At 41.9% G+C, this 19,867-nt stretch overlaps 1 protein-coding gene across 1 annotated transcript in view; it reads left to right on the top strand.

The window, feature by feature from the left end:
* LOC132379723 (uncharacterized) overlaps window positions 1–19,867 on the top strand; it is a 152,592-nt gene that overhangs the window by 91,934 nt on the left and 40,791 nt on the right. Inside the window, exons 5-6 of the mRNA XM_059948011.1 lie at window positions 10,282–10,407; window positions 18,129–18,306. Of these exons, the coding sequence (XP_059803994.1) occupies window positions 10,282–10,407; window positions 18,129–18,306 (304 nt within the window). The remainder of the gene's footprint in view (window positions 1–10,281; window positions 10,408–18,128; window positions 18,307–19,867) is intronic.

Raw genomic sequence — 19,867 nt, forward strand, 5'->3', positions numbered from 1 at the left:
ATAGGCAGGAGAGGTGAAGAAGGAATCTAAGAGGAAAGCAGTACGGGTAGTATAAGAAGGCAGAATCATGAGAGAGGTGATAGGCAGCTAGAAGGGGAGACAGAGTGAAAGTGGGATGGGGGAAGGGAGAGGGAGGGAATTACCAGAAGTTGGAGAATTCGATGTTCATGCCAAGGGGCTGGAGACTACCCAGGTGGTATATGAGGTGTTGCTCCTCCAACCTGAGTTTGGCCTCATCATGGCAATAGAGGAGGCCGTGTATGGACATATCCGAATGGGAATGTGAAGGAGAGTTGAAGTGGGTGACAACCGGGAGATCCTGTCTGTTGTTGCAAACGGAGCAGAGGTGCTTGACGAAGCAGTCCCCCATGTAGAGGAGGCCGCACCGGGAGCACCGGATGCAATAGATGACCTCAACAGACACACAAGTGAAGTGTTACCTCACCTGGAAGGACTGTTTGGGGCCCTGAATGGTGGTAAGAGAGGAGGTGTAGGGACAGGTGTAGCACTTGCTCTTACAGGGAGAAGTACCAGGTGGGAGATCTGTGGGGAGGGACGTGTGGACCAGACAGTCTTGGAGGGAACGATCCCTGTGAAAAGCGGAGAGGGGTAGAGAGGGAAAGTTGTGCTTAGTGGTGGGGTCCTGTTGAAGGTGTCGGAAGATGCAGAGGATAATATGCTGGATCTGGAGGTTGGTGGGGTGGTAGGTGAGGACAAGGGGAACACTGTCCCTGTTGTGGTGACGGGAGGATGGGGTGAAGGCCGAAGTGCGGGAAATGAAGGAGATGCGGGTGAGGGCATCATTGATGACGACAGAAGGGAAACCACGATTCTTAAGAAAGAGGACATTTGGGATGTCCTGGAATGGAAAGCCTCATCCTTGGAACAGATGCGACAGAGACGGAGGAACTGGGAATAGAGAATAGCATTTTTACACTTAGCAGAGTGTGAAGAGATATAATCAAGGTAGTTATGGGAGTCAACGGGTTTATAGGAGATGTCAGTGGATAGTCGATCTCCAGAGATGGAGACCAAGAGATCGAGAAAGGGGAGAGAGATTCCTACTTCACCTCTCCTGCCTATCCCCTCCCCACCCCTTGATCTTTCCTCTGACTGGTTTTCCACCCTCTCCCCCACCTTCTTTATGGGGCCCCTGCCCCCTCCTTCTTCAGTCCTGACGAATGGTCTCAGCCCGAAACGTTGACTGCTCATTTCAACGGATGCTGCCCGACCTGCTGAGTTCATCCAGCTTGTTTGTATGTGTTGGCTGATTAGATATTTGTATTAACAAACAGGTGAACCTAATAAAGTGGTCACTAAATGTATACATATTCATATAAATCCATATTTAAACATTATAGTGTCAGCTTAGATTTTTACAGTATATTCCTGGACATGTACCCTTCCCTGACAGATATGAATGCTACTAACTGATGTGGCTAATTACTGTAATGAGATTCCAGGGTCATGAAATACATAGCAAGCAACAGCTGTTACATTATCAGCCACAGCTCCCAGGAATGTCTGAATGTGTATGCTTTGCTCTGTTGGAGCTATTTGCTAGCATCAGGAGCTGCAATAGAAACATCTGATCTTACGTCCCACCCCAAGCATGCTGGAGTCATTTTAATAAGACCCCAGCATGTTTCCACATGTAGCCTGGGATGAATTAAGCAGGCCCATACAGTTTACAATCCTCCCTGTAATGGGTGCAATCAAATCTGTAGGACAAATCTTCAGTTTAACTGGGCCAGAAGGTTTTAATAGTCAAATTGTTTCTTTTGATTTAGAGATTCTAAGTAAATTGAAATGACAAAACACTAAAAAATGCACAAACTAAGTTCAAAGCATCTTGATTTCTGGCATCTTCCAGTTCAGTCCTGAAGAAGGGTCCCAGCCCAAAATGTTGACTGTCTTTTCATTTCCACAGATGCTGAGTTCCTCCAGCATTTTGTGTGTGTTGCTTTGATATTCTGTGAATGGATTGTGATTTGGATTATGATGATGATATGAGATATCCTGTCACTGACAGGTTTCCTTATGGCTCGCAGGTGTTCCCAACCCTTTTCATACCATGAAGCCAACCGAGGGGTCCGAGGGCCCCAGGTTGGGTACCCCATGTGGAGTAACAACCACTCCACTCTCCTTTACATTTGTGTATTGATGAATGACAATGAACAATCTCAAATCTTGAATCTTTAATCTTGACTGTAGATTATTGAAAAGGCTTTTAACAGTCTCCCCACTTGCTGCTATTTTGGGTCTCCTGATTAACTCTGGTATAACTCGTGCAGGAGTAGAAGTAAGGAGAGTTGCTTGAAAATTAATTAAAATAGGTTACTTCATTACTTCAGCTGAAATTTAAACTCATTCTTCAAACAGGCTCATCAATAACACATATTATACCTCGAAGCCACAATTTTTACTTTGCCCTTACTGATCTTTCTAACCTGTCAATTACACAGAGAGCTTACTGCATGGAGTGAATATTATGATCACTTTCACTAGCTGATTGACCTAATAGTTTATTATGTGTAAACCAGATGATCGGCCAGTGAATTATTTGGGACAAAATTAGATGACAGAAATGTGACTAATCAGCACATGAGTGGCCCAGATGCAGACAGTGTAAGAAGTGTGAGCTTAATATTCTGAGTTAATCAATTACTAGTGCTCACTGCTAGAGAATGCCATTGTAAACCAGACAGACCCAACTATTTCAGAGCAGCAGGCAGAAGTATGTCATCAGTAAATCTGAGTGAATTTATTCAGTCTTTGCAACATGGTAGATCAGAATCAAGTTTAATATCACTGATGTATGTTGTTTTGTGACAGCAGTACAGTGCAAAATACTAGATACTAAAAGACTATATATATATATATATATATATATATATATATACATACACACACATATAAAATAATTAAATTAAACTCATTCGTGCATGGTAGGTCATGTCTAACACACCTTATAGAATTATTCAAGGAAGTTACCAGGAAATTGGATGAAGGCAAAGCAGTGAATGTTGTCTACATGGACTTTATCAAGGCAATTGCCAAGGTCTCACATGGGAGGCTGATCAAGACATTGGCTTTGTGGGAGAAGCCAGAGAGTGATAGTAGAGGGTTGCCTCTCGGACTGGAGGTCTGTGACTGGTGGTGTTCTACACGGATCAGTGCTGCGTCCTTTGCTGTTTGTCATCTATATCAGTGATCTGGATGATAATGTGGTTAACTGTGGATGACATCAAGATTGGGGATGAGTGGGTGGTGAGGAAGGTTATCATGGGTTGCAGAGGGATCTGTATCAGCAGAAAAATGGGCTGAAAAATGGCAGATGGAATTTAATGTAGACACGTGAGAGGTTTTGCATTTCAGTAGGACCAACCAATGCAGGTCTTACACAGCGAATGGTAGGGCATCAAGGAGTGTTGTGGAATAAAGGGAGCTGGGAATACAGGTCCATAATTTGTTAAAAGTAGTGTCAAAGGTAGACAGGGTTATAATGTGATCTTTTGGCATATTGGCCTTCATAAATCAATGTATTGAGTACAGAAGAAGTGATGTTATGTTGAAGTTGTATAAGATATTGGTGAAGTCTAATTTGGAATATTATGTGCAGTTTTCGTCACCTACCTATAGGAAAGATATAAAAAAGTTTGAAAGAGTACGAAGAAAATTTACAAGGAGGTTCCCAGCTCTGGAGGACCTGAGTTATAAGGGAAGATTGAATAGGTTAGGGCTGTATTCTTTGGAACATATAAGATTGAGGAAAGATTTGTTAGAGGTATACAAAATGACGAGTGGTATAGATAGGGTAAATGCAAGTAGGCTTTTTCACTGAGGTTAGGTGGGACTACAACCAGAGGTCAAGACTTAAGGGTGAAAGGTGAAAAGGTTAAGGGAACATGAGGGAAACTTTTTCATTCAGAGGGTCATGAGAGTGTGGAATGAGCTGCCAGCACAAATGGTGCATGCAAGCTTGATTTCAACATTTAAGAGAAGTTTGGGGAGGTACATGGATTGTAGATATATGCAGGGCTATGGTACTGGTGCAGGTTGATGGGAGTATGCTGTTTACTTGGTTTCAGCATGGACTAGATGGGCCAAATGGCCAGATTATCTGCTGTACTTCTCTATGATTCTAAATAAGTAGCGTCTTCACCTCATGTTCTTGATATTTTATGCTTATTCATATTATTATTTTCCCCTCTGTTTTATATTTGCACAGTTTATTGTCTTTTGGACACTGTCCATTCTGTCGGGTGTGGTCTTTCATTGACTTAATTGTGTTTCTTGGATTTACTGTGAATGCCCGCAATAAAATGAATCTCAGGATTGTTGATGGTGACATACATGTACTTTGACAATAAACTTACTTAGTACCATTTATCCAGATCCAGATTTACTAAACAAGAAACTTCATGACACAAAGAGTTTCTGCAGATGCTGGAAATCCAAAGCATCACACACAAAATACTGGAGGAACTCAGCAAGTCAAGCAGCTTCTAGGGTAGGGAATAAACAGTCGATATTTCAGGATGAGACTTCATCAAGACTGGAAAAAAATGGGTAGAATCCAGAATAAGATAGTGGGGGGAAGAGATGGAGTACAAACTGGCAGATGATTGGTGGGGAGTAAGGTGTGTGGATGGGGAAAGGGGGACGAAGGAATTTTATGGCCTATCTCTATGATAATATCTCTGATTCTGTACCTTGGGAAAATGATACTCTAATGTTGAGTATTCTGTCTACTCTATTTGTCCTCTGACATGTAATAAATGTCTATCAGGTTATCCACTCAGCCTCCACGCTCCAGAGAAAACAACATCTCCATCTCTCACATGCCCTTTATTCCAGGTAGTATTCAGGTGTGCTGTATACATTCAGTGACATGAGGTAGTTTGATGACTAGGTCACAGGGCTTTATAAATGTTCAGTAACCAGTCACCAGAAACTTAGAAACATAGAAAACCTACAGCACAATACAGGCCCTTTGGCCCACAAAGTTGTGCCGAACATGTCCTTACCTTAGAAATTACTTGGTTTACCCATAGCCCTCTATTTCACTAAGCTCCATTTACCTATCCAAAAGTCTCTTAAAAGACCCTATCCTATCCGCCTCCACCACTGTTGCTGGCAGCCCATTTCACATACTCACCACTCTCTGCATAAAAAACGTACCCCTGACATCTCCTCTGTACCTACTCCCCGGTACCTTAAACCTATGTCCCCTTGTGGCAACCATTTCAGCCCTGGGAAAAAGTCTCTGACTATCCACATGATCAATTCCTCTCATCATCTTATACACCTCTGTCAGGTCACCTCTCATCCTCCGTCGCTCCAAGGAGAAAAGGCCGAGTTCACTCATCCTATTCTCATAAGGCATGCTCCCCAATCCAGGCAACATCCTTGTAAATCTCCTCTGCACCCTTTCTATGGTTTCCACATCCTTCCTGTAGTGAGTCAACCAGAACTGAGCACAGTACTCTAAGTGGGGTCTGACCAGGGTCCCATATAGCTGCAACATTACCTCTTGGCTCCTAAATTCAACTCAACGATTGATGAAAGCCATACATACACCATACGCCTTCTTAACCACAGAGTCAATCTGTGCAGTTGCTTTGAGCGTCCTATGGACTCGGACCCCAAGATCCCTCTGATCCTCCACACTGCCAAGAGTCTTACCATTGATGCTATATTCTGCCATCATATTTGACCTACCAAAATGAACCACTTTATGCTTACCTGGGTTGAACTCCATCTGCCACTTCTCAGGCCAGTTTTGCTTCCTATCAATGTCCCGCTGTAACCTCTGACAGCCCTCCGCACTATCCACAACACCTCCAACCTTTGTGTCATCAGCAGACTTACTAACCTATTCCTCACTTCCTCATCCAAGTAATTAGGAGAGGAATTTCAGTAACTAAACCAAGGATCTGCAAGATTTTTCAAAATGCTTGAATCACTGGATGCAAGCAATGGGTCACCACTGTCATAGCATACTGATTTTAAACATCTGTGTGGCCATGTGATTCAGATGCCTAACTCATGTCTCCCCAAGCAGATCCTTACTCCCAGTTGAAGGAACGTCATTGAGTCCCTGGTGTGCAAAGCAAATGCTTCAAAGATAACATGAAAATTAGCCTGAAGAAATTGAACATTATATTTAAAACTTGGGAAGACATTGCACTCAATAGATACACCTGGAGGAAATCTGCTCGAGAAGGACCTGTGCTACATGACAGCAAATCTCAGCCATGCTGCAGAGTATAAGCAGCAGCTGCAAAAGGAGAAACTTACAAGCAAATCACCCAACCACTGACCACAGTCACCACTTACTGAACCAGAACCGCCTGGATCACCCTCTACAGCCACCTGAGGTCCCACCAATAGAAAACCATTTAGGAGAACAGTATACCTGACTTGAGGTTCCTCAATGTTGATATAGCCAGGAGGTGGCAGTGCAGATAAGCTCCTACTACCTATTAAATGCTCCCGGTGGTGTCCGTCTCAAATAGCCTCTCAACTCCAGGAGCTGGACCATGCAAATACGGAAAGAAAGACACTAGATAAAAATAATACAAATAAGCACTATATATCAAGAACATGAGATGAAGAGTCCTTGAAGTAAGTCCATAGGTTGTGGGAACAGTTCAATGATGGGGTGAGTGAAGTTATCCACTCTGGTTCAAGAGCCTGATGGTTGCGGATTGTGTTTCTGAACCTGGTGGTGTGAGCCCTGAGGCTCCTGTATCTTCTTCCTGATGGCAGCATCAGGAGGAGCACACCAATATACTAATTCATTCAATTCTACAACCTCATCATATTCTTGTAAGCTCAGAACAGAGTGGTTCTCTGTAGTAAAACTGAACATACTGCACTTAAGGAGTTTTATTTCATATGAGTAGACAGGTTGGTTGCTCTGTTAATATCTAAGAATATTAAAATACGTTGGGCCCATCAATGAGTTGTGCACTGATTATCAGGGAAAACTGGCTTCTATTGAAGAGCACTGATGCAGTTCATTTCATCTCGATGTTATGAGAGGAGATCTGAAAGGCAACCATTCTTGTCATCCTGGTACAGTCTACCAAACTGAAGCGCTACACTGGTCAGGATGCACTTCTCTTCCAGAAACTTGGCCAGTTGATCATACCACAGAGACACAGATATCTTTGATTTACCTTCCTCATTGCATAAGTGACAAACTTTAGTATGTGCCCATGCCCATGATGAGTTGATGTCTGTTGGAGCCATTTTCTCCCTGCATTCTGATGTGCTTGTTTTTGGAAACAGTTTCAATCTCTGGATGTCAGCTTTCTTTAGAATCTCTATAGTCCTCAAGAAGGAAAAACAAAGCAGCCAAAGCAGACAGGATACAATGTGAATGAGGGTGGGAATGAACTATTCGCATTTCCTTACAATGCAGAAGGAGACTATACAGCCCATCAACTCTATATCAGTTCACAAAGCAGTCTCTTCTTTTCTCCACGTATTTTCCCAACAACCTTTTCTCACGCACATTCATTAACATGTCAGACATGAGGAAATCTGTAGATGCTGGAAATTCAAACAACACACACAAAATGCTGGTGGAACACAGCAGGCCAGGCAGCATCTATAAGGAGAAGCACTGTCGACATTTTGGGCCGAGACCCTGACAATGCCTCGCCTTATAGATGCTGCCTGGCCTGCTGTGTTCCACCAGCATTTTGTGTGTGTTGTTTCATTAACATGTCTATCATTCTCCTATCCACAACTTACTGTTTTCAATTAACCTATCAGATAGCATTGAAAGGAGGCCATAGAACCAGGTGAAACTCACAAAGTCACAGAGAGAGCATGCAAACTCCAGACAGACTGTAACAAGGCAGGGGAATCAAACCAGGGTCACTGAAAGAAACTGAATATGGTGCCACAGTAGGATGAAGATGTAAACAGAAGTACTTCGCCGATGTAGTCCTGCCCCATGGAGTCCCACCAGTTTTAACTCAGAGGCTATCTGATTACCACCAGCAATTCAACATTAGATATAAATCTAATTGATGACAATTTTTTACTGCATCCTTGCATGGATATGTATGGCCACGTTTCTGGGCCACATGCTACGAAGTTCAAAATTCAAAGAAAATTTATTATCAAAGTTCATATATGTCACCATATACAACCCTGAGATTCCTTTTCTTGTGGATATACTCAATAAATCCATAACAAAATAATGACCATAAGGCCATAAGATGTAAGAGAAGAATCAGGCCATTTGGCCCATCGAGTCTGCTCTGCCATTTCATCATGGCTAATCTATTTTCCCTGTCAGCACCAATCCCCTGCCTTCTCCCCATATCCCTTCATGCTCTGACCAGTCAGGAATCCATCAACCTTTGCCTTAAATATACATAAAGACTTGGCCTCAACAGCTGCCTGTGGCAAGGAATTCCACAGATTCACCTTGCTCTGGCTAAAGAAATTTCTCCTCATCTCCATTCTAAAAGGACACCTCTCTATTCTATGGCTGTGTCCTCTGGTCTTAAGTTCTCCCACCACAGGAAACATCTCCTCCACATCCACTCTATCAAGGCCTTTCACGATTCTAGAGGTCTTAGTGAGGTCACCCCTCATTCTTCTGAATTCCAGCGAATACAGACCCAGAACCATCAAGCATTCTTCATATGACAAGCCATTCAATCCTGGAATTATTTTCATGAACCTCCTTTGAACCCTCTCCAGTTTCAGCACATCTTTTCCAAGATAAGGGGCCCAAAACTGTTCACAATACTCCAAGTGAGGCCTTACCAGTGCTTTATAAAGTTTCAACATTACATCCTTGCTTTTTTATTCCGGTTCTCTTGAAATGAGTGCTAACATTGCATTTGCCTTTATCATCGCTGACTCAACCTCCAAAGTAACCTTTAGGGAATCCAGCACAAGGACTCCCAAGTTCCTTTGTGCCTCAATTTTTTTTTGTATTTGCTCTCTGAATCACTTTCTTTACTTCAGTGGCCACCTTCAGTGAGGGCAGACTTTCTGATGAAATCTATGACTAGCTCAAGTACCCCAGTACCATTTTCATTACCAGAGGAAAAGATGGTGGAAGACCAAAGCTTCCAACTTGATACCAAACCTATGGTCTATTGAGCACTGAGGTCCCTGATCTTTTGTGTGCTTCACAGACATGCACATCTTGCAGTAGATGCCTCAAATCACTTCGAAGTTTTAGTGAAGCTGTTTCCTCGTTTACTCCAATCCATTGGCAGGATAGGCAGAGGAATGTCTTTTTTCTGTTCCATGTCAACAACAGCAGCATCAAGGCTCAGCCAAATCTCAAAGGCTGGCCCCCCATTTTACCCGCCTGATAACAACCCATAATTATTCTACTCTAAGCTCCATCATGGCAAGCTACTTCTAGGCAGGTAAAGAAAAGACTTCAAGAATATTCTTGAAGCATATTTAGAAAACATGTTACATTATAAATACATAGTTAGAAACATAGAAAACTTACAGCACAATACAGGCTCTCAGCCCACAAAGCTGTGCCGAACATGTACCTTAGAAATTACCTAGAGTTACCCATGTGTTGGCATGTGGCCAAGTGGTTAAGCCTTTGGGCTGGTGATCTGAAGGTTGTTAGTTCGAGCCTCAGCAAGGCACTTAACCACACATTGCTCCTGCACGTTTATAGCCCAGTGGCGGTGGTTGGCCCAGTTGGCGGCAGTTGGACATCCTTGTAGACTTCTGGAAACCCCTGACCCAAGTATTGGAAAACTGGGACAAAAAGGTTGCCAAAGAGACACCTGGAAGCAAACATGAATGTGGGAATACCCCATTCTGCAGTAGCCTGCAGATCCTGCAGAAAGCTCACCAGTCTCCACAGCAAACACGAGGAAATCTGCAGATGCTGGAAATTCAAACAACAACACATACAAAATGCTGGTAGAACACAGCAGGCCAGGCAGCCCGAAACGTCGACAACGCTTCTCCCTATAGATGCTGCCTGGCCTGCTGTGTTCCACCAGCATTTTGTGTGTGTTCCAGTCCCCACAGAGTTGGCAAGCAGGATTAACCCAAATAGGACATTCTGGTCAGCATGGACCATCTTCTTGATGACAATTTCTTACTTGAACTTTACATGTTGTAGATTTCTGCGATCCTATGATGTTTTTACAAGGTGGAGAACAAGAACTGATAATTTACCAGCTTTTTAGCAGTAACTTTACATTTGCTTCTGCTTTTGCAAGTCCCATATGTTGGCAATTGTTTTTCCTTTTGTGCTGTTTATAGGAAGATGAAGTGGAGACTATGATGATGGGATATTTGGGCCTCAATGAGAGATGCATTTCAAAAACACTGGTGATGGAATATATTCTGTATCTCATCTTAACAGGTGCTGAACCACTGTTTAAGAAGGTAAGGACAGTCAGCCATGTCTAATTATTATGGTTTGTGAACCATCTTATAAAGCTGACTCCAGCAAAACAGCAGAAAACATATTCACAAATTCACTGTACAAAACAATCACAAGGAATTTTGTTTCTCAGTAAATCTGATATGCTCATTGTGTGTAGAAGATCAGACAATTTATTTTTTTTCTTTACAGGATGCAACACATTCCAAATTTGTTTGCATCTTGATAGAATTATTCTTATTATCACCAACTGTCTTCATCGTTTTATAGTGTTGTTCAGTCATTTGGTGGCTCGCTGTTTTGTCATATTTCAAATCAAGCTGCCAAAATATTTTTTGTTATCGCTTCATTTGAAAATTGCAAGTATAATTTCCAACTGTTATAGAATCCTGTCTCACCATCACCCATGCTCATCCCACTACTGCCAAACACTCTAGTTTACTGTAATTCTTCATTAAAGAGAGTCAGATTACCATCTGCATTGCAGATATTGCTTTGTTTTTTCAAAAGAAAAGTTACTTGTTAGAGGGAAGGAAACAGAATCAAACAGTGATTTCAAAATAAAGACAAGCTTTGGAGAAAAAATAATTTGTAGTGCTAATGGCAGAGAGTATGTCTAATTAAAGTTCTTTGCCAGGTGTTACTGTTGACTTGATGGGATGAATTTGTGTCAACTGATTGGATTATCAGAGAGCTTGAATTTCTAGATGTAGGAAAAATGTTTCCACTTAAGAATGGAGAACAGAAATTGGAGCCATTAGTACAATAATCACAACCTGAAATAGTGTAAAGTTCAGGAAAAATGTTGTTAATCAGAGAGTGGAACTTGCTAAATTGAAGATAATAAACAGAAACACATCTAAAGGAAAGCAGGATTGCCAAATGTCGGAGAAAGTACTGCAAGAGATTTTATTTAGAGATATAGTGCTGCCGGTCACAGGGAGAACGTACTAACTCCCTACAGATGGCGACAGGATGGCACTATAATAGTGTTACACTACTGTGCTTTCCTTATTGGTAGGTTGAGGTAAAAAGGAGCCTTAGGAAGAATGTTAGTGCTGACTCAAATCTATCAGCATGTTTCTTTGAAATAAACAGTATGAAAACCATGTGATAATCTTGGGCCTGTGACAACCATGTGTAATGAATGAACTCTGATTGTGTTTCTATTTGAGGTTGGAAATGGCTGTCACTGACATGCAATTTGTCACCATTTTCCTCTGGGAAATTCCATCAATGTTCTGATATGGTTGAGGAGGAATAAAGTAGTGAATTTCCTTTCAGTTACACTTCATAACAGTTCCATGTGTTATTAAAGTTCAGAGTTAAAGGTAAATTTATTATCAAAGTACATTATGTCACCATATACAACCCTGAGATTCATTCAATAAACACAGTAGACTCAATGAAAGACCACACCTACTCAAGGTTATTTCTAGCTCCACTTCTTTTTATCCCTGCTGCCTTAGCTACATTATATATCAACCCCTGTACTGTTTAAACCATATTTCCAGCTCAGTGTGATGCTCATCCTCTCTCTATTCACTTCCACACTTCTGAATCTCTGTCTCAATCCTCTCTTCAGTGGCTAGTGCTTCCCTCTTCATTTCATCCATGTCAATCAAACACAGAGCTTTGAGAGCCCATTATCTCCAAGTATTTCAGCCACTTGTCAGAAATAGTACTTTTTAAAAAACAGGCAAATCAAAAATTCAGTTTAGAAAATTAGTTTTAAAAAACAGGTAAGGGGACAAAACCCTGGCTTCTGGTGGTTCCAGCAACTCTCTAAGTAAACTTAACTCCACTTCCATCCACTTCCCGGGGTTGTATGACTGCCCATGTTTAGAAGTAACGTGGCCTGTTTTGATGTTGTTGTTTTGTACTGTTCTCTAACGTTGTTAAGCTGGTGGGGGGAGGGTAGTGGGGATAAGTTCACACTACTATTAAATGCTTCCAATGGTGTGCGTCTCAAATAGCCTCTGACCACTAAGTCCGGCACCTGGCCTTCACGTGTGGCTTAGCTACTAAGCCTGTTTCTACTGACAGGAGGAGGGACAAAGGCGGGGTACCTGTCACTTTGGAGGGCTTTAAAAGCTTCCCAATCCTCTGTCTTCCCACTAATTTCTTTGTTGTATGCCCTCTCTTTTGCTTTTACATTAGCTTTGACTTCCCTAGTCAGACATGGTTGTACTGTTTTGCCATTTGAGTACTTCTTTGTTTTTGGAATACATCTATCCTGCACCCTGCCAGCATCTCTTTCCAATTTGCTTTGGCCAACTCCTCTCTCATACCACTGTAATTTCCTTTACTCCACCGAAATACTGTTACATCAGATTTTAGTTTCTCCCTATCAAATTTCAAGTTTAACTCAATCATTTTGTGATCCTGCCTCCTAAGGGCTCTTCTACCTTAAACTCCCTAATCACCTCCAGTTCATTACACATAATTCAAACCAGTATAGCTGATCTCCTAGTAGGCTCAATGACAAACTGCTGTAAAAAGCCATCCCATAGGCATTCAACAAACTCACTCTCTTGAGATACATTTCCAACCTGATTTTCCTAATTGACCTGTATGTTGAAATCTCCCGTGACTACCATAACATTGCTTTTTAACATGCCTTTTCTATTTCCCATTGTAATCTGTGGTCCACATTCCAGCTCCTGTTGGGAGGCTGTATATAACTGCCATTCAGGATGCTTTTATCCTTGCAGTTTCTTAACTCAGCCCACAAAGATTCAACATCTTCTGATCCTATGTCATATCTTTCTATTGATCTGATGCTATGCTATACCAATGAAGCCACACTATCCCCTCTGCCTACCGTCCTATCCCTCTGATACAATGTATAACCTTGACATTCAGCTCCCAACTACAACTATCCTTCAGCCATGTTTCAGTGATGGCCACAACATCAAAGCTAATAATCTGTAATAGTGCAACAAGATCATCCACCTTATTTCTTATACTCGGTACTTTGAGATATAACACTTTGAGTACTATATTTGCGACCCTTTTTGATTCTGCACCCCCAATGCACTAATACTTACCCTGCTGGCTGCAATTTTGTCCTATCATTTGCCTGATCTTCCTGACAGTCTGACTGCATGCTATCTTTGTTTTTTACCATCCGTCCTATCCTGAGTCCCTTCTCTCCAGTTCCCACCCCCTGCCAAATTACCTTAAACCCTCCCCAGCAGCTCTAACAAACCTTCCTGCAAGAGTATTGGTCCCCCTCAGGTTCATGTGTAACCTATTACTTTTCAATAGGTCATACCTCCCCCATAAGAGATCCCGATTATCCAAGAACCTGAAGCCTGCCCCCTGCACCAGCTTCTCAGCAACACATTTATCTACAAAATCATCCTGTTTCTACTCTTACTGGTGCATGACACTAGCAACAATCAAGTAATTACTATCCTCGAGGGTGTGCTTCTCAACCTTCTGCCAGGTTTCTAAATTCTCTTATCAGGACCGCTTTGCTTTTCCTTCCTATGTCATTGGTACCAACATGTACCAAGGTATCGGGCAGCTCTCCCTCGCTCTCCAAAATGCTGTCGACATGATCCATGACATCCCTACCCGGGAGGCAACATACCATCTCCACAGAATCTCCTGTCTGTTCTTCTGACTATCACTACCATTCTCCTCTTCTCCCTCTTTCCCTTATGCACCATGGATCTTGTTCGGTGCCAGTAACCCAGTCTCCGTGGCATTCCCCGGGAGGTCATTCCCCCCACATCAGTATCCAAACCTGTATACTTATTATTGAAAGGAATGGCCACAGGGGTGCTCTGCATTAACTGCCTATTCATATTTCCATTTCCCCTGACAGTCACCCGGCTACCTGCGTCCTGAAACTTAGGGGTGACTACTTCCCTGTAACTCCAAACGATGATCTCCTTGCCCTCGTATATAAACCAAAGACCATCTACCTGCTGCCCAGATCCTTAACACAATCTTCAAGTAGCTGCAGCTGGATGTACTGGAGGCAGATGTAGTTCCCCGGGAGACTCTGGGTCTCCCAGGACTCCAACATCTGTCATAAGGAACACACAACAGCCATTTGCTACACTAGGTACAGTAAAAAAGAAAAAAACTGAACCTTAACAGAAGCTTAACCAGGGCCAACGCCTCTTTTGAGCTGAAGCCTCCTTTGAGCTGACACTCCTACTCTCACCACTGGCCTACTTCCAACAATGGCCATCCCGCTTGTCCCTTCTCTATTTTTAAACAAGCATTGCCGACCTGTAAGCAATCTCGTTGCTATGGCCTGCTCCTACCGCTGATTGAGCTGTTCCAATATAATCACTCATTCCATGAAATGAAGAGCTAATGGAAAGAGAATCAGGGCACTGAGAGAGGGGATCAGAAGTGTGTCACTGGAAGGCCCAGACACAATAGACATGAAGAGGATATTTCCTTTCATGGGGGAGTGTAAGAGGGTATAGCCTCAGAATAGAGGGATGTCCATTTAAAACAAAGCTGAGGAAGAATTTCTTTAGCCAAAGGGTATTGAATCTATGGAGTTCATTGCCACAGACACTGTGAAGGCCAAGTCAAGGGTATATATAAAGTGAAGGTTGATAGGTACATGATTAGTCAGGGCATCAAAGATTACAGGTTCTGCCATGATGAATTGGCTAAGTAGACTCAATGGGCCAAATGGCCTAATTCTGCTCCTATACCTCATGGTCTTCTGATCTCCCCATTACAGGTATGGCATTAATAAACAATTTACTGTCTTTATGTCAGTTGTGCAGTAGGTATGGATGAGACAAATATTGCACGTCACTTATGTGAACACAGTCATTGGCGTTGCTTTTCTCTTTGATACAAGAATACTTATTGTTCCATTGAGCTCCTAAGTCCTTCTACTAATGCTGCCTTGGGACCTTCTATGTTACTTGAAAAGATACTTTATAGGCTCCTGTTGTAATGGTTCATGTGAGAAATGGGTGAGTGAAGATGTAATTCTCACTCAAAGCCAACTTGGACTGGAAATTCTAGTGCACTCTACCCTGGCTGATCAAGGATTTGAACTTGAGGAATCAGGGATCAGAAGTGAACTTGAGTTGTGACTTGGAAGATGAAGCTCTGCAGTTTATCTATCTGGCAAACATCATAGTCTGGCACTGCACTGAGATTGTCCCAGGAATGGCCATTCACAGATGATGCAGGACAATATTGTCCAAGTGCTCCACAAAAAAGCACAGTACAGATGAATAATATTATTTCTCATGCTCTAGCTGCAAGATATCAAATCAAGGAGTAAGGGTAATTTGCACCAAATTGAATTTCTGCATTAACGTGAAATGCAAGCATTTCCTCTGGTCATTTTCAATGTTCAGATATTGAAAACTACAACATTGTACAAACAATATTTTAGGACTGTGATTTAAATGTCTCAAGTGGGCCCAGAACCGGTAACTTTAACCTTCAATTCAAAGTGAACTCTCAAGCCCAGCTAACCCTTAATGCTCAGTTGCATTCTTGAGAATGTTAAATAAAAGCAGTTGTTTATGAATTAAAGGCTTTGCAAATATGCTTGGGCACGTTTAACGCACTGCTTTCCATTAGATAATAAGATCTAGGAGCAGGATTAGGCCATTTGGCTGCCGGTGACGGTGGTGGAGGTGGATATGATAGGGTCTTTAAAGAGACTCCTGGATAGGTACATGGAGCTTAGGAAAATAGACGGCTATGGGTAACCCGAGGTAATTTCTAAAGTAAGTACATGTTCAGCAAAGCATTGTGGGCTGAAGGGCCTGTATTGTGGTGTAGGTTTTCTATGTTTCTATTTGGCTCATCGAGTCTGCTCCACCTTTTCATGATACATTTTCAGTCTCAACCCCAATCTATCTGTAAGCTTTCACACCCTGACTAATCAAGAACCTATCAAACACCACCTTAAACACACCCAATGACGGCCTCCACAGCTGCCTGTGGTAATGAATTCTGCAGATTTACCACCCTCTGGCTAAAGAACTTACTCCTCATTTCCGTTCTAAATGGACACCACTCTATTCTGAGGCTCCCCCAATATAGGAAATCCTCACCAGATCTACTCTATCTATACCTTTCAACTTTTGATAGATTTCAATGAGATTCCCCTCATTCTTCTGAACCCTAACCCTAACCCTAATGCAGTGAGCACAGGCCCAGAGCCATCAAATGCTCCTCATATGATAACCCTTTCATTCCTGGAATCATTCTCGTAAACTCCTCTGAACCCTCTCCAATCTTAGCAAATTCCTTTCTTAGATAAGCGGCTGAAAACTGTTCACAATACTCCAAATGAAACTTCACCAGTGCCTTATAAAACCTTAGCATTATATCCTTGCTTATATATTCTAGTCCTCTTGCAAAGAATTCTCATTTTGCACTTGCCTTCCTCATCACTGACTTAACCTGCAAATTAAACTTCAAGGACTCCTGTATGAGGATTCCCAAGTCCCTTTGCACCTCAGAGTTTTGAATTTTCTCCCTATTTAGAAAATAGTCTATGCTTTTATTCCTTTTACCAAAGTGCATGCACAACTTCCCTGCACTGTAATTTTAACTGCCACTTCTTCACCCATTCTCCTAATCTATGTAAGTACATATGCAGCCTTCCTGCTTCCTCAACATAACCTACCCCTCCACCTATCTTTGTTTCATCTGTAAACTTGGCCAGGAAGCCATCAATTCCATCATCCATATTATTGACATGTAACATAAAAAGAAGTGGAGCCAACACTGACCACAGACCCCTGCAGAACTAGTGACCGGCAGCCAATCAGAAAAGGCTCCCTTCATTCCCCCCCTCCCCTTTTCCTCCTACCAATCAGCCAATGCTCTATCCATGCTGGTATCTTTTCTGTAATACTATGGGCTCTTATCTTGTTAAGCAGCCCCATGTGTGGCACCTTGTCAAAGGCCTTTTGAAAATCCAAGTGCACAATCGAATCTCCTTCGTCTATCCTGCTTGTAATTTCTTCAAAGAATTCCAACAGATTTGCCAGACAAGATTTTCCCATGAGGAAACCATGCTGACTTCACCCTATTTTATCATGTCCTTCCAAGTACCCCGAAACCACATCTTTAACAATGGACTCCAACATCTTCCCAACCTCTGAGGTCAGACTAACTGGTCTATAATTTCCTTTCTTCTGCCTTCCTCCCTCCTTTGTCTATTCTGTTTTCCTTGACTGGGGACTGTTACAGAGTCAGCAGTATAATTTGAATATGCCAGATTAATATCCCTCCAAACAGGTGCAGATCTCAAACCACAACCACCTCGATCATTAAAAAAGTTATGTTAGTATAATTAGTTAGATAAGGGAAAATGTTAATTTTTAGAAGGAAAGGGAACCTGTTTAAAATGAAACAAATTTAGCAAAGACTTATCAGAAATAGGACTGTCAGATTTCAAAGGTCAGGCAGGGCAGAGGATTATGAAAAGCCTTTCTTAAAAACAGAGTTACCAGACTACCCTACATCATTTTGTTCAGCTTCATTTAATAATTAGCCCAGGCATATCAAAGAATTTCAGCGCATTCAGAAAGAATATGTGTTCTGAAGCCAAGATCATTTGAATTGAAACAAAAAAATCTGGAGATTAAATACTATTTAGATATTTTAACACCTTAAATGAATAGAGTAATTTTTGTTTTAATTTACACTTTAAAGCACAATTAATGAGATTTCATTATTTTTTGAATACTACCTGTGCATTCCTCAGTGTGAAGCCAATCTTCTGCAGCTTTCTGGAACTGAGCCTGGTTATCTATCAAGTGCAGAATTTGAACTGGCTATTGAGACAATAGCACCAGTCTGCAATACAAAAGTAAGCCATGTCTTGGTTGAACAATCCATTGCCACCAAGCAAAGTGTTTCCATCTCTCTGTCAAGTGCTGCGCGTATCCTACAGAATCAATTTTATTGCTCTCCTGCAATCACTAACTCATAAAATTATCACTGATGTTAGTTGTTAACTTTATAAATCTTTCATCTTTACATGTGTCCTTCAGAAATAAAACAAAGCAGTTCAAGAGAAATATTAATTGGTCTCAATTCTCAGCACAAAGATGGTTGACTGCCAGCTTCCTAATCATTGTCTTGTAAATGGGGTTTTGGTATTCAGATTAATTAATATACAACTGTCTTACTACTGGGAAATAGTTCTGAAGTACAACAATAATTATAGCTCCCAGAAGCCCTAATGGATTTTCTTAAATGATTTTGCTTGGAAATGCATGTATATTTTGAGAAATATGTTAATGTTCCTTTACAACACCACTTAGGAATACAATTAAAAGAAACTCTGAATCTGAGAGAAGGCCAGTGAATAATGAGTTGAGTATTGTTTAGTTATTTAATTTAAAATCTGTTTATATCTGGTGGCAAGCTCAAATCTGCTTTCCAGTAAGAGTTGCTGTCATTGGTCAAAATCTCCTGTGTAGACCAGTAGTGAGTCAGAGTCATACAGCACAGAAAAAGGCCCTTCAGCCCAACTCTTCCATTCTGACCAAGTTGCCCAGCTGGGCTAATCTTATTTACCAGTATTAGCTCCATATCCTACTGAACCTTTCCTGCCGCTGTGCATTCATCCATTATTTATTGGGTCATATGAGGTGAATGATCGTGGTTGTTCCACAATCGTGATTGTTCTTGGCAAATTTTTCTGTGGAAGTGGTTTGCCATTGCCTTCTCCTGGGCAGTGTCTTTACAAGATGAGTGACCCCAGCCATTATCAATACTCTTCAGAATTGTCTGCCTGGCATCAGTGGTCGCATAACCAGGACTTGTGATATGCACCAGCTGCTCATACAACCATCCACCACCTGCTCCTATGGTTTCACGTGACCTTGATCAGGTGGCTAAGCAGATGCTACACCTTGCCCAAGGGTGACTTGAAGGCCAGTGTAGGGAAGGAATGCCTTACACTTCATTTGGTAGAGATGTATCTTCACCCTGCCTGTCCCTGTACCAGCCAAAAGCCTAAGTCACTTTGCAAGTTACATTTGTTCCAACCCTGTCTCTACCATCTTCTCTGGCAGCTTGTTCTGTTCCACATATCCACCACCCTTTGTGTGAAAAGCTGTCTTTCAGGTCCCTTTCCCTTCTCTGCTTGAATCTATGCCCTTTCGTGCCCTACCCTGGAAAAAAGATTGTAACCATCATCCTACCTACATACCTCAAGATTTTATAACTATAACATTACTCCTCAGCTTCCTAGCCTCCTATGCTCCAGGGGAAAAGGTCTCAGCCTGCCCAGTCTCTTGATACAACTCAAGCCTTCCTTTCCCAGTAACCTCCTGATGAACTTTTCCTTCACCTTCCTTCAGCTTAATGATATCATTCCAAAATCTCTCTGACTAGATCTGCACACAGTAGGTACTCAAACTCACCAACATCTTGCACAGATGTAACTTCATGCCCCAACTTAAGTCATGGCCTTGTCAGATGAAGGTGAGTATG

The sequence above is a fragment of the Hypanus sabinus genome, chromosome 22 (genome assembly GCF_030144855.1).
Source record: "Hypanus sabinus isolate sHypSab1 chromosome 22, sHypSab1.hap1, whole genome shotgun sequence".
NCBI classification, from domain to species: Eukaryota; Metazoa; Chordata; class Chondrichthyes; order Myliobatiformes; family Dasyatidae; genus Hypanus; species Hypanus sabinus.